General features: G+C 42.0%; 1 protein-coding gene across 1 annotated transcript in view; it reads right to left on the bottom strand.

Moving 5' to 3' along the window:
- Positions 1 to 15,487, bottom strand: part of LOC106610629 (MAM domain-containing glycosylphosphatidylinositol anchor protein 2) — a 233,934-nt gene that overhangs the window by 144,097 nt on the left and 74,350 nt on the right. The window contains exon 2 of the mRNA XM_045723335.2: positions 10,803 to 10,942. Coding sequence (XP_045579291.1) covers positions 10,803 to 10,942 — 140 coding nt within the window. The remainder of the gene's footprint in view (positions 1 to 10,802; positions 10,943 to 15,487) is intronic.

The following is a 15,487-nucleotide window of genomic DNA, read 5'->3' as shown; positions in this document are numbered from 1 at the left end:
TTGACTCGAACCAGGATCTCTAGTGGCACAGCTAGCACTGCGATGCAGTGCCTTAGACCACTGCGCCACTTGGGAGGCAATCAGCGTCATGTTTGAAACTATGGGTGAATATTCAGCACACAAACCCATGTGTTAGAACACTGTGCTTTGGATTAAGTCAAAACATCTGGGGCTCCATTTTACACATGGATGGAAGCCAGGCCACTCCAAAGACTCTTCCTGACCCTATAATATCCGTTGACTTTATGAACATTAAAAGTTCCATTCAAACCAATAGACAAAAGCATCATCACATACTAAAATGACAATCACATTAAAAAGGACTTAATCACGTACTAAAATCTATTGTAACAGTACAAATATTCAAACTAGTACAAAATGGCTTGGCGCAAATGGTGATGGAAAGGTACAATTTGGGTTGTGCAGTATCCAGATTTTCATACCGGTCCTGTACCGTAGCGGGATATACAGTATTACCGGCAGTAAACACAAGGGGCGCTATTTCTTTCCAAATGCACAAAACTATTTATTTAGGCAGCAGGGCTCATGATTCAGGAAGGGATTTCTTGTCTCTGCTATAACCAAGAAGCTTACAATCTTCCAAGCTAGCCACTCAGCTGGCAAGTTAGAAAACCAAATGCATAATTGGAGCCCTGATCTGTAGATAATTTATTTGGCACATCTTACTAAGATTGTTAACTTATACACTGCTCAAAAAAAATAAAGGGAACACTAAAATAACACATCCTAGATCTGAATGAAATAAATAATCTTATTAAATACTTTTTTCTTTACATAGTTGAATGTGCTGACAACAAAATCACACAAAAATAATCAATGGAAATCCAATTTATCAACCCATGGAGGTCTGGATTTGGAGTCGCACTCAAAATTAAAGTGGAAAACCACACTACAGGCTGATCCAACTTTGATGTAATGTCCTTAAAACAAGTCAAAATTAGGATCAGTAGTGTGTGTGGTATGTATGACCTCCCTACAATGCCTGGGCATGCTCCTGATGAGGTGGCGGTCTCCTGAGGGATCTCCTCCCAGACCTGGACTAAAGCATCCGCCAACTCCTGGACAGTCTGTGGTGCAACGTGGCGTTGGTGGATGGAGCGAGACATGATGTCCCAGATGTGCTCAATTGGATTCAGGTCTGGGGAACGGGCGGGCCAGTCCATAGCATCAATGCCTTCCTCTTGCAGGAACTGCTGACACACTCCAGCCACATGAGGTCTAGCATTGTCTTGCATTAGGAGGAACCCAGGGCCAACCGCACCAGCATATGGTCTCACAAGGGGTCTGAGGATCTCATCCCGGTACCTAATGGCAGTCAGGCTACCTCTGGCGAGCACATGGAGGGCTGTGCGGCCCCCCCAATGAAATGCCACCCCACACCATGACTGACCCACTGCCAAACCGGTCATGCTGAAGGATGTTGCAGGCAGCAGAACGTTCTCCACGGCGTCTCCAGACTCTGTCATGTCTGTCACGTGCTCAGTGTGAACCTGCTTTCATCTGTGAAGAGCACAGGGCGCCAGTGGCGAATTTGCCAATCTTGGTGCTCTCTGGCAAATGCCAAACGTCCTGCACGGTGTTGGGCTGTAAGCACAACCCCCACCTGTGGACGTCGGGCCCTCATAACCCTCTCATGGAGTCTGTTTCTGACCGTTTGAGCAGACACATTTGTGGCCTGCTGGAGGTCATTTTGCAGGGCTCTGGCAGTGCTTCTCCTGCTCCTCCTTGCACAAAGGCGGAGGTAGCGGTCCTGCTGCTGGGTTGTTGCCCTCCTACGGCCTCCTCCACGTCTCCTGATGTACTAGCCTGTCTCCTGGTAGCGCCTCCATGCTCTGGACACTACGCTGACAGACACAGCGAACCTTCTTGCCACAGCTCGCATTGATGTGCCATCCTGGATGAGCTGCACTACCTGAGCCACTTGTGTGGGTTGTAGACTCCGTCTCATGCTACCACTAGAGTGAAAGCACCGCCAGCATTCAAAAGTGACCAAAACATCAGCCAGGAAGCATAGAAACTGAGAAGTGGTCTGTGGTCACCACCTGCAGAACCACTCCTTTATTGGGGGTGTCTTGCTAATTGCATATAATTTCCACCTGTTGTCTATTCCATTTGCACAACAGCATGTGAAATGTATTGTCAATCAGTGTTGCTTCCTAAGTGCACAGTTTGATTTCACAGAAGTGTGATTGACTTGGAGTTACATTGTGTTGTTTAACCTGTTATGGCTAGGGGGCAGTATTTTCACGGCTGGATAAAAAATGTACCCGATTTAATCTGGTTACTACTCCTGCCCAGTAACTAGAATATGCATATAATTATTGGCTTTGGATAGAAAACACCCTAAAGTTTCTAAAACTGTTTGAATGGTGTCTGTGAGTATAACAGAACTCATATGGCAGGCAAAAACCTGAGAAGATTTCATGCAGGAAGTGGCCTGTCTGACAAGGTGTCGTTCTTCTTGTCTCTGTTTATTGAAGAGTGAGGATCTTAGCTGTCCCGTGACACTTCCTACGGCTGCCATAGGTTCTCAGAAGGCGGCAAAACGCTGAATCGTGGCTTTGCAGGCTCTGGCTGAAACAAAGTAGCACGTTTGGGTAGTGGCTGGTTACAGTACTGTGAGACTCAGGCTCGTGCCCGCGTCGACCGAAAGCTTTATTTTCTTTCCTCTGTTTAGCTAAATGGAGATTCCCGGTCGGAATATTATCGCTTTTTTACGAGAAAAATTGCATAAAAATGGATTTTAAACAGCGGTTGACATGCTTCGAAGTACGGTAATGGAATATTTAGATTTTTTTTGTCACGAATTGCGCCATGCGCGCGACCCTTCTTTACCATTCGGATAGTGTCTGGGACGCACGAACAAAACGCCGCTATTCCGATATATATGATGGATTATTTTGGACCAAACCAATTTTTTTTATTGAAGTAGCAGTCCTGGGAGTGCATTCTGACGAAGACAACAAAAGGTAATCAAACTTTTATAATAGTAAATCTGATATTGGTGAGTGCTAAACTTGCCGGGTGTCTAAATAGCTAGCCCGTGATGCCTGGGCTATGTACTTAGAATATTGCAAAATGTGCTTTCACCAAAAAGCTATTTTAAAATCGGACATATCGAGTGCATAGAGGAGTTCTGTATCTATAATTCTTAAAATAATTGTTATGCTTTTTGTGAACGTTTATCGTGAGTAATTTAGTAAATTCTTAGTAAATTCCCCGGAAGTTTGCGGGGGGTATGCTAGTTCTGAACGTCACATGCTAATGTAAAAAGCTGGTTTTTGATATAAATATGAACTTGATTGAACAAAACATGCATGTATTGTATAACATAATGTCCTAGGGTTGTCATCTGATGAAGATCATCAAAGGTTAGTGCTGCATTTAGCTGTCTTCTGGGTTTTTGTGACATTATATGCTAGCTTGAAAAATGGGTGTCTGATTATTTCTGGCTTGGTAACTCTGCTGACATAATCTAATGTTTTTCTTTCGTTGTAAAGCCTTTTTGAAATCGGACAGTGTGGTTAGATAAAGGAGAGTCTTATCTTTAAAATGCTGTGAAATAGTCATATGTTTGAAAAATTTAAGTTTTTGTATTTTTGAGGAATTTGTAATTCTCGCCACGCCTATCATTGGATATTGGAGCAGGTGTTCCGCTAGCGGAACGTCTAGATGTAAGAGGTTAAAGCTTGGGAAATCTTTTTGTATCCAAATCCGGCTTTAAACTTCTCCACAACAGTATCTCGGACCTGCCTGGTGTGTTCCTTGTTCTTCATGATGCTCTCTGCGCTTTAAACGGACCTCTGAGACTATCACAGAGCAGGTGCATTTATACGGAGACTTGATTACACACAGGTGGATTCTATTTATCATCATTAGTCATTTAGGTCAACATTGGATCATTCAGAGATCCTCACTGAACTTCTGGAGAGAGTTTGCTGCACTGAAAGTAAAGGGGCTGAATAATTTTGCACGCCCAATTTTTCAGTTTTTTATTTGTTAAAAAAGTTTGAAATATCCAATCAATTTCGTTCCACTTCATGATTGTGTCCCACTTGTTGTTGATTCTTCACAAAAAATTACAGTTTTATATCTTTATGTTTGAAGCCTGAAATGTGGCAAAAGGTCGAAAAGTTCAAGGGGGCCGAATACTTTCGCAAAGGCACTGTACTTGCATAGTGGAGTCTTTTGTTTAGACATGTAGCTAGCTAGCTAAACAATTACCATAATCCCAACTCATAACGTTACTACCATGCATGAATCTGCAGGTAGCTAGCCACGCCAGGTTCAAATGTTAGCTAGCTAACATTAGGCTATAACTAGCAATGCAAATGGCTCTGAGATACGAATAATATTACTACACAGATCATACACATGACGTTAGCTAGCTAACAATACACTTTAGCTTGAAACAACTTTGACAAAATTATAAACGTGTAATATCTGAAAATGTAAATAGCTAGACTCTCTTACACGTATACATGGATGGACGCTTCTCCCTCTCTGTCACGGATGCCATGTTTGCCCTTAGTTTGAAGATGTAATCCGGAGACAGGTGTTTTATAAAACAACCTTCTGTGGGTTCTCTTTTCGACTTCGTCTGCATATTTGCAATCAAACGGCAGAATTTTCTCCATCTCCTTAGCTATAATACTCTAATTCCACAAATTTCAAAACTCGGTCCTCCAGAAAGTGGAGAGCAACACTTACGCAGTTCTACTACGTGATGTCTTTCAAGAAAGCTGCATTAGAAAGCATTACCTACACATACTGACCAGCTCATGATCTAGACAGAAGCATGCTACAATGCAGACCAATCTGCATGTCCAGCCCACTCATTATCTCAGCCAATCTTTGCCAGCGGGAAGGTTGCTGTATTTTTCCATGGCTAAACCAACTAGCCTTGTAATTTAACAATTTTAAATAGATTTACAAATGGCAAACAAGTTTATTATTAAGGCACATGAAAGTTCACATGTTCCAGAATGCATTTCTGCCAAAAACGCAATTCGATTTAAAAAAAGGTTTACGTTCAAATGTCTCTCCTCTGAAGTAGTGGCGTGCGACATACGCCTAGTTTCCTGAAACGAATCACATTTTGTTAAGTTACAGCCTTATTCTAAAATGTATTAAATTGTTTTCCCCCCCATCAATCTACACACAGTGCCCCATAATGACAAAGCAATGTCTAAAAACCTATTTTTGAAATATCACATTTACATAAGTATTCAGACCCTTTAATCAGTACTTTGTTGAAGCACCTTTGTCAGTGATTACAGCCTTGAGTCTTCTTGGGTATGACACTACAAGCCTGGCACACCTGTATTTGGGGAGTTTCTCCGCTTCTTCTCTGCAGATCCGCTCAAGCTCTGTCAGGTTGGATGGGGAGGGTCGCTGCCCAGTCATTTTCAGGTCTCTCCAGAGATGTTCGATTGGGTTCAAGTACGAGCTCTGACTGGGCCATTCAAGGACATTCAAACTTATCCCGAAGACAATCCTGCATTGTCTTGGCTGTGTGCTTAGGGTCATTGTCCTGTTGGAAGGTGAACCTTCTGGAGCAGGTTTTCATCAAAAATCTCTCTGTACTTCGCTCCATTCATCTATCCCTTGATCCTGACTAGTCTCCTAGTCCCTGCCACTGAAAAACATTCCCACAGCATGATGCTGCCACCACCATGCTTCACCGTAGAGATGGTGCCAGGTTTCCTCCAGACGTGACGCTTGGCATTCAGGCCAAAGAGTTGAATCTTGGTTTCATCAGACCAGACAATCTTGTTTCTCATGGTCTGAGAGTCCTTAGGTGCCTTTTGGGCAAAGTTCAAGCGGGCTGTCATGTGCCATCTACTGAGGAATGGCTTCCATCCATTTCCAAGATGGCGCTGCAGTAAGACGTGTATATCCGTCTCTGTCTTTTGTATTTTCCTGTGTAAATAGCCTGTCTTTTTCGTATACATCTTAATCTCACTTTCTATCTACGAACTAAATATACTTTCCTGCAACCCGCCTCACCCTATGTGGTACAGATCTGCTATTTTTATTCTTTATAACTGGAACTTCCATCAGGAGCTAGCAAGCAAACTAGCTACTAGTCTTTGTTAGACACGGCTAGCGGTCCTCGCCTTTTTTCCCCGTCATCAGTCACCTGCCAGTCTGCACAGTGCAAAATCAACCCAGAGCATATCGGACTGGTTCTCTCTACTATATCACCGGATTCCTGCCGCTCTGGATCATTACACCGGATCGTTACTCCGGATCATCGCAGCTAGCTAGCTGCAAAAGAGTGGCTACTGTTAGCTAACGCCTCTGTCCCGAAGCAAGCACCAGCTAGCCTCGAGCTAGGCCCATATACCAGCTAATTCTATACAATACCTCCATTGCCAATTAGCCTGGACCCTTTATTGTCGACATTGTGATACAGTGAATTATAAGTGAAATAATCTGTCTGTAAACAATTGTTGGAAACATTACTTGTGTGACGCACAAAGTAGATGTCCTAACCGACTTGCCAAAACTATAGTTTGTTAACAAGAAATTTGTGGAGTGGTTGAAAAATGAGTTTTAATGACTCCAACCTAACCTAAGTGTCTGTAAACTTCCGACTTCAACTGAAGCTACCTCAACGACCTTGTATCCATGCATATTGACTTGGTACTGGTACTCTCTGTATATACAGTAGCAATGTTACTTTTACTCATTATTGCTTTTCATATTCACTGTGTATTTATTCCTCATGTCACTTTCTTTTTTGCATTTTTTTAAATCTATATTTTAACTGCATTGTTGAAAAAGGACCTGTAAGTAAGCATTTCACTGTTAGTCTACACCTGTTGTTCACAATGCATGTGACAAATACACATTATATTTGAAAGAGAGAAATGTGAATGTGTGTGTAAAAGAACACATGAGCAGAACGTGATTTGGATGCTTAGATTTGAGAAAGAAGTTTCCAGGGGGGCGGACGTGGCAGAAAACTCTTTATTCGTTACTTCGTTACCTAAAACATTTTAGAAAAAAGGCTCAGTGCCCTTATCCTCGCAAGGTAAAGTATTGATAGGTATTGAAAACAGGGGGGGTCAATCATTTTGACCCCTACCTTTTTGAGAGAAAAAAATATTACTTGATAAACAAAATCTCTTCTGTATTGGTATAAAATTATTTCCCAATTTTTTGGAGCATACAATGTAGCTCAGTATTTGAAATATTTATTTTATCCAGTTATTGTTGGTCATCTTTATCAAGGGCGTCAATAGTTTCGGACCCCACTGTATATGCTTGCTGGTGACCTTCAACTAAACTTGCCGATGGATGGGTTTCCTGTGGAACAAGGACCAAACAACTTCGCATCACTTTGAACACAACGCTATACTCGTCTGAACATATACAGTAGGGGGAAAAAGTATTTGATCCCCTGCTGATTTTGTACGTTTGCCCACTTACAAAGAAATTATCAGTCTATAATTTGAATGGTAGGTTTATATGAACAGTGAGAGACAGAATAACAACAAAACAATCCAGAAAAACGCATGTCAAAAATGTTATAAAATGATTTCCATTTTAATGAGGGAAATAAGTATTTGACCCCTCTGCAAAACATGACTTAGTACTTGGTGGCAAAACCCTTGTTGGCAATCACAGAGGTCAGATGTTTCTTGTAGTTGGCCACCAGGTTTGCACACATCTCAGGAGGGATTTTGTCCCACTCCTCTTTGCAGATCTTCTCCAAGTCATTAAGGTTTCGAGGCTGACGTTTGGCAACTAGAACCTTCAGCTCCCTCCACAGATTTTCTATGGGATTAAGGTCTGGAGACTGGCTAGGCCACTCCAGGACCTTAATATGCTTCTTCTTGAGTTACTCCTTTGTTGCCTTGGCCGTGTGTTTTGGGTCATTGTCATGCTGGAATACCCATCCACGACCCATTTTCAATGCCCTGGCTGAGGGAACGAGGTTCTCACCCAAGATTTGACAGTACATGGCCCTGTCAAATGATGCGGTGAAGTTGTCCTGCCCCCTTAGCAGAAAAACACCCCGCAAAGCATAATGTTTCCACCTCCATGTTTGACGGTGGAGATGGTGTTCTTGGGGTCATAGGCAGCATTCCTCCTCCTCCAAACACGGCGAGTTGAGTTGATGCCAAAGAGCTCCATTTTGGTCTCATCTGACCACAACACTTTCACCCAGTTGTCCTCTGAATCATTCAGATGTTCATTGGCAAACTTCAGACGGGCATGTATATGTATTCTTGAGCAGGGGGACCTTCCGGCGCTGCAGGATTTCAGTCCTTCACGGCGTAGTGTGTTACCAATTGTTTTCTTGGTGACAATGGTCCCAGCTGCCTTGAGATCATTGACAAGATCCTCCCGTGTAGTTCTGGGCTGATTCCTCACCGTTCTCATGATCATTGAAACCCCACGAGGTGAAATCTTGCATGGAGCCCCAGGCCGAGGGATATTGACGGATCTTTTGTGTTTCTTCCATTTGCGAATAATCACACCAAATGTTGTCACCTTCTCACCAAGCTGCTTGGCGATGGTCTTGTAGCCCATTCCAGCCTTGTGTAGGTCTACAATCTTGTCCCTGACATCCTTGGAGAGCTCTTTGGTCTTGGCCATGGTGGAGAGTTTGGAATCTGATTGATTGATTGCTTCTGTGGACATGTGTCTTTTTTACAGGTAACAAGCTGCGGTTAGGAGCACTCCTTAATAATTATGAGTGTGCTCCTAATCTCAGCTCGTTACCTGTATAAAAGACACCTGGGAGCCAGAAATCTTTCTGATTGAGAGGGGGTCAAATACTTATTTCCCTCATTAAAATGCAAATCAATTTATAACATTTTTGACATGCGTTTTTCTGGATATTTTTGTTGTTATTCTGTCTCTCACTGTTCAAATAAACCTACCATTAAAATTATAGACTGATCATTTCTTTATCAGTGGGCAAACATACAAAATCAGCAGGGGATCAAATACTTTCCCCCCCCACTGTAGATAACATTGTAATTAAAATGGGTATGGGCATTGCTATAACATGAAAATGGTCTGAGTATGTAACATCCAGCACTCTGAATCAGTTGATCCAAGCTTTGGTTCAATCACACCTAGAGTACTGTCTAGTGTCCAATCTTATGGTCATCTGCAGCAAAAACTTGCTCAAAACAGGGATGCCAGATTAGCTCTTCATTACTCCATCGGTATGGATGTCAACAGAATGCACCAGCATCTCTCATGGCTTCCTGTTGAACACAAATTAGTATCCATATTTTTCTAGAAACCACTGTATTTGTCTGACCAATTCATGTATATTAGCAATGAACATAATCACCAAAACAGACAGGCTAGTTTAGGACATCTGATAACCCCCAGACCAAGGACACATCTCCTCAAATCTATAGAGCCATCACGTAATGGAATTATTGCTAGGTATTACTGTACTGTTGGAGCTAGAAACACAAGTATTTGGCTGCACCTGCTATAACATCTGCAAATCTATGTATGCAACAAAACTTTGATGTGATTGGTTTTAACCAAAATCACATTTCTCAGGCAAAAAATAAACCCACCTTCAAGAAAACAATAAAAGAACATCTAATGTGATCGACCATATGACTGGACAGATACTAATCCCACTGAATGTTAAATGCATTACCTGTCAGGTATTTTAATTGTCTGTAATATCTACTTGCTAAATGTTTGTAATGTCATAACGTAAATGTAATTATTTGTAATCAAATCAAATTGTATTTGTCAAATGCGCCGAATACAACAGGTGTAGACCTTACTGTGAAATGCTTACTTACAAGCCCTTAATCAACAATGCAGTTCAAGAAAAAGAGTTAAGAAAGTATTTACTGAATAAGCTAAAGTAAAAAAATATATAAAAAGTAACACAATAAGTTACAAACAATGCAAAAATACACACAAAATAGCACAGTTAGGAGCCCGTAAAACGGTAGCCATCCCCTCCGGCGTCATTGGTGTCTATCTTTTAAATTCTGTATTGGACCCCAGGAAGATTAGCTGATGTTATGGCATCAGCTAATAAAATTCTAATTAAAATCCCACAATAAAACATTGCATCCCCCAGTAATACATCCCCCAACTCTACCATCCATTGTGTCAAATTAATGTATGCCTTTCCCATTCACTCACTCAAATATGTAGAGTAATAAAAGATTATCACACGGATTCACTAAGACTCTCCCCCCACGTCTTTTCCAGTTCTCTCTTGTTTTTAGTGTAAATGTTTGATTCCCTGAGGGGCTGGTACTGCAGTAGAGCACATCTGATGATTTCCCCTATGGCCATTTCCCCCAATGGGGAGCTCCTCTTCACTCGGTGTGATTGAACTCATTTGCACGTATAAAGACTTCGACAGAACAGCGTACCGCCAGAGTGCTTAACTGAGCCCCGCCGCTCCGGCAAAGGAAAGGTGGGTACAGAAAGGCAGTTAAGTGGAAGTCTAAAAAGTGGAGGCTTTACAGGAGCAGTAGAAATAGAAATGCTAGACCATGGCAACCTGACTGGTACAGTTGTGGGTACACTCAATATGGCCGCCTGTCCACTCATCACAGAACGTTCATTTAAATTAGTGTATGTTCTAGTAATTCTAATTCTATGCTCAGACCACAGCAATTTGACTGATACACTCAATATGGCCACTGTTCCACCCATCATAGAATGTCGACTTGAATGGTAATGTCCGTTATAGTCTTTCTAATTTGATGGCACAGACAACGCAGTACATAAGTAAATTGGGTCTGGGGATAGTGCAGTGATGATCTCACCTGAGGTCGAGGGTGGCCTGAGACCAGACATGCTAGCTCCAGGGTCTCTCCCTCCCGGATGGTGTAGACGCGCTCGGTGTAACGCTCCTCCTCGATGTTGCATGCGTGGCCAGAGTGGATTATTCGGACTGTAGGAGGTGCTGTGGAGAAAGAAAAGATCAAAGATCTTAACTTCAGGAGCATGTTCAATAGGGGTGTAACAGTACACGTATTTGTACCGAACTGTTCAGTACCGGGACCTCGGTTCGATCCACACTGTGAACCCAAATTAATTCATAAAAAAATATACAGTACCAGTCAAAAGTTTGGACACACCAACTCATTCAAGGGTTTTTCTTTATTTTGACTATTTTCTACATTGTAGAACAATATGACAGCTTTACACACTCTTGGCATTCGCTCAACCAGCTTCATGAGGAATGCTTTTCCAACAGTCTTGAATGAGTTCCCACATATTCTGAGCACTTGTTGGCTGCTTTTCCTTCACTCTGCGGTCCAACTTATCCCAAACCATTTCAATTGGGTTGAGGTTGGGTGATTGCGGAGGCCAGGTCATCTGATGCAGCACTCCATCACTCTCCTTCTTGGTATAGATACAAAATAAAAACACTAGGCCTATAGGCTATGCCTACGCTGTGTTGTATGCCTCATGAGTAAATTGGAGCTGAAATGTATTTTCTGCAACTGCCCAATGAGCTCAGGAGAGGCGAAGGTTGAGTCATGCGTCCTGCAAAACATGACCCACCAAACCGCCCGCATAACCGTAAACCAGCCGCACCAATGTGTTGGAGGAAACACCATTCAACTGACGACAGCTTGCAGGCGCCTGGTCCACCACAAGAGCGTGATGAGCCAAGTAAAGCCCCCCCGACCAAACCCTCCTCTAACCCGGACAACTTTTGCGCCGCCCTATGGAACTCTCAGTCACGGCCGGTTGTGACACAGCCTGGGATCGAACCCGGGTCTGTAATGACGCCTCAAGCACTGTAATGCCGTGCCTTAGACCACTGCGCCACTTGGGAGGCCAGAATTTAGTGCAACTAACGTTTAAAAAAATACTGAATATTATGGCAAATGTCCTTAAAATGTATAATTTATAGCTTAACTTAACATCTCTTGAGTTATTTTCACTTCATTTTTGAATGTGAATTACATTTTTTTTTTACAATTGTATTTTTGTTTAGCATTTTATTGAGTCCATTGAAACACCATTACGAGCAGATCATTCTTGAGTTCATAAAATAAACAATACAAGGTACAAACTGCCAGCTACAGTGCCAGTGCAGCTTCAAGTTCATATACTGTATCTTGCAAGACTCTACAATGTCTTCTTCAATGAAAAGGTTTTTACCTAAATTAGGAATCTCCTCATTGTCTGATTCATTTTCAGTCAGAGAGAGTCAACATGTATAATAGCATACGATATTGCCACTCCTATTTGCCACATCTTCAATTTAAGCCTACTAGAGAGCGTGTGCCCTCAGACCTGGAGGGAAGCTAAAGTCATTCCGCTACCCAAGAATAGTAGAGCCCCCTTTACTGGCTCAAATAGCTGACCAATCAGCCTGTTACCAACCCTTAGTTAACTTCTGCAAAAATTGTGTTTGACCAGATACAATTGTGTTTGATTAGCATGCTTATAGGGAAGGACAGTCAACAAGCACAGCACTTACACAAATGACTGATGGTTGGCTGAGAAAAATGTATGATCAAATTATTGGGGGGGGCTGTCTTGTTAGACTTCAGTGCAGCTTTTGACATTATTGATCATAGTCTGCTGCCTGAAAAACATGTGTGTTATGGCTTTACATCCCCTGCTATAATGTGGATAAAGAGTTACTTGTCTAACAGAGCACAGAGGGTGTTCTTTAATGGAAGCCTCTCAAATATAATCCAGGTAGAATCAGGAATTCCCCAGGGTAGCTGTTTAGGCCCCTTGCTTTTTAACATTTTTACTAATGACATGCCACTGACTTTGAGTAAAGCCAGAGTGTCTATGTATGCGGATGACTCAACACTATACACATCAGCTACTACAGCGACTGAAATGACTGCAACACTCAAAGAGCTGCAGTTAGTTTCAGAGTGGGTGGCAAGGAATAAGAGCCCTAAATATTTCTAAAACTAAAAGCATTGTATTTGGAACAAAACACTCACTAAACCTCAGCTAAATCTTGTAATAAATAATGTGGAAATTGAGCAAGTTGAGATGACTAAACTGCTTGGAGTAACCCTAGATTGTTAACTGTCATGGTCAAAACATATTGATGGAACTCTATTCCACATCAAGTAACTGACGCAAGCTGTAAAATTAGATTTAAAAAAAACAGATAAAAAAAAACACCTTATGGAACAGCGGGGACTGTGAAGCAACACAAACATTGGCACAGACCAGAGGTGGGAGCAAGTCATTGTGTCACAAGTAAGTCTCAAGTCTTAGCACTCAAGTCCCAAGTCAAGACAGGCAAGTCCGAGTCAAGTCTGAAGTCAAGTCTCAAGTCCTAAACTTTGAGTTTCGAGTCATAAACAAGTCATAATGTGCTCTTCACCAAATGTAATACCATTTCATATTTTTAACAAGAGTAATAGTTAGTATATTACATTTCCGCAAATCACGAATGCTTTTAAAAATATATTTATTACTTTCCAAATAAACTTTATATTTCCAGGAAATACATGGGTAGCCATAAGAAAGACCTCCCCCAATAGCGATCGACTATCGAGGATCGCTATGGGGCGCAATCGGCGATGTAGGCTTGTACACAATCACCCAACCTTAACACACAAACACACACACAGTGTGTGTGGTTACAGTAGGCTAACATATATCAATGGCTTTAGGAACAGCAGTAACGTCAGGCAGGATTTAGGCTACCAACTGCTTAGCCAGTTGTAGCTCAATCTTGGGTGCAATAATCACGTTCCCGGACTGACTGACTGTGTGAAGGCTCATTGATTTAACGTTACGTTAGCCAACATGCTACACTTGCAAAGTTATGAATGATATAGCTGTCGGCTATATTAGCCACGACTTACCGTTCTTTGCGCAGCTTCAAATGTCGAACAAGGTTCGAAGTTGCGCCTCCGTCTGTCATTTTCTTCCCGAATGTTTTGCAAGTTGCAATCCGCTTTTTCTTGATACAGCGTAGTCTTTATATCCGAAAATAATAATTTTGGGTATCATCTTTCCAAGGGCTCCATCTGAATTCACCTGCCGACGTTCCTCTGCACTGCCACGTGCAACTTTTTCTCAGCTGGCACAATTTGATTGGCTGCTGTCCGATTCAAACTGTAATCCGTTAAATGAAGAGTTGATGCTCTGCACACTTTTTTTAATAGCATAATGTTTTATATTTGGGCTTGGCGAGGGTATCAAGTCAGTTCGAGTTAAAAGGTTCAAGTCCAAGTTAAGTCACGAGTCATTGGTGTTGAAGTCAAAGTCGAGTTATAAGTCATCATATTTGTGACTCGAGTCCAAGTCATGTGACTCGAGTCCACACCTCTGGCACAGACACACACACACACACACACACAATACATAGACATGGATTTAGTACTGTAGATATGTGGTAGTGGTGGAGTAGGGGCCTGAGGGCACACGGCGTGTTGTGAAATCTGTGAATGTATTGTAATGTTTTTAAAATTGTATAAACTGCCTTAATTTTGCTGGACCCCAGGAAGAGTGCCAAAGCAGCAGCTAATGGGGATCCATAATAAATACAAATACAAACATGGCACGACCGTCCTCCAGAAAGTAGTCCATCACAACTTTTTCCCACTGACCTTTGACGATAGCGCCTGATAAATTCAGGGCACCAATATTATTGAGAGCAATAGCAACATATTTGCAGTTCTCCATTGCTAACGTTTAATCTTTCAAAAAAACTGCTGTAGAACTGTAGAAAGGATTATCTACGCATAATGAGCAGCTCATTTATCAACACACGATGCTACACCGCAGACCAATCAAACTAATCTCTCGGCATGTCCAGCCCACTCATTATCTCAGCCAATCATGGCTAGCGAAAAAGTTCCTGTCTTTTTCTTTGGCTAAACCAACTAGGCTCGTAATTTAACCTGTTAGGGCTAGGGGGCAGTATTGACACGGCTGGATAAAAAAACATACCCGATCTAATCTGGTTACTAATCCTACCCAGTAACTAGAATATGCATATACTTATTATATATGGATAGAAAACACCCTCAATTTTCTAAAACTGTTTGAATGGTGTCTGTGAGTATAACAGAACTCATTTGGCAGGCAAAACCCTGAGACATTTTCTGACAGGAAGTGGATACCTGATGTGTTGTATTGCCTTTAAACCTATCCCATTGAAAAACACAGGGGCTGAGGAATATTTTGGCACTTCCTATTGCTTCCACTAGATGTCACCAGCCTTTACAAAGTGTTTTGAGTCTTCTGGAGGGAGATCTGACCGAACAAGAGCCATGGAACGATGATGTCCCATTAGACACCTGGCGCGCGAGTTCATGTTGGGTACCCTCGTTCCAATACGTTATAAAAGAGTATGCATTCGTCCACCTTGAATATTATTCATGTTCTGGTTAAGAAAGGCCCTAATGATTTATGCTATACAACGTTTGACATGTTTGAACGAACGTAAATATATTTTTTCCCCTCGTTCATGACGAGAAGTCCGGCTGGCTTAGATCATGTGCTAACA

Source organism: Salmo salar, chromosome 09, assembly GCF_965601325.2.
Source record: "Salmo salar chromosome 09, fSalSal1, whole genome shotgun sequence".
NCBI lineage: Eukaryota > Metazoa > Chordata > Actinopteri > Salmoniformes > Salmonidae > Salmo > Salmo salar.
Note: the sequence above shows the minus strand (reverse complement) of the source record. Positions and strands in the feature narration are given on the sequence as shown.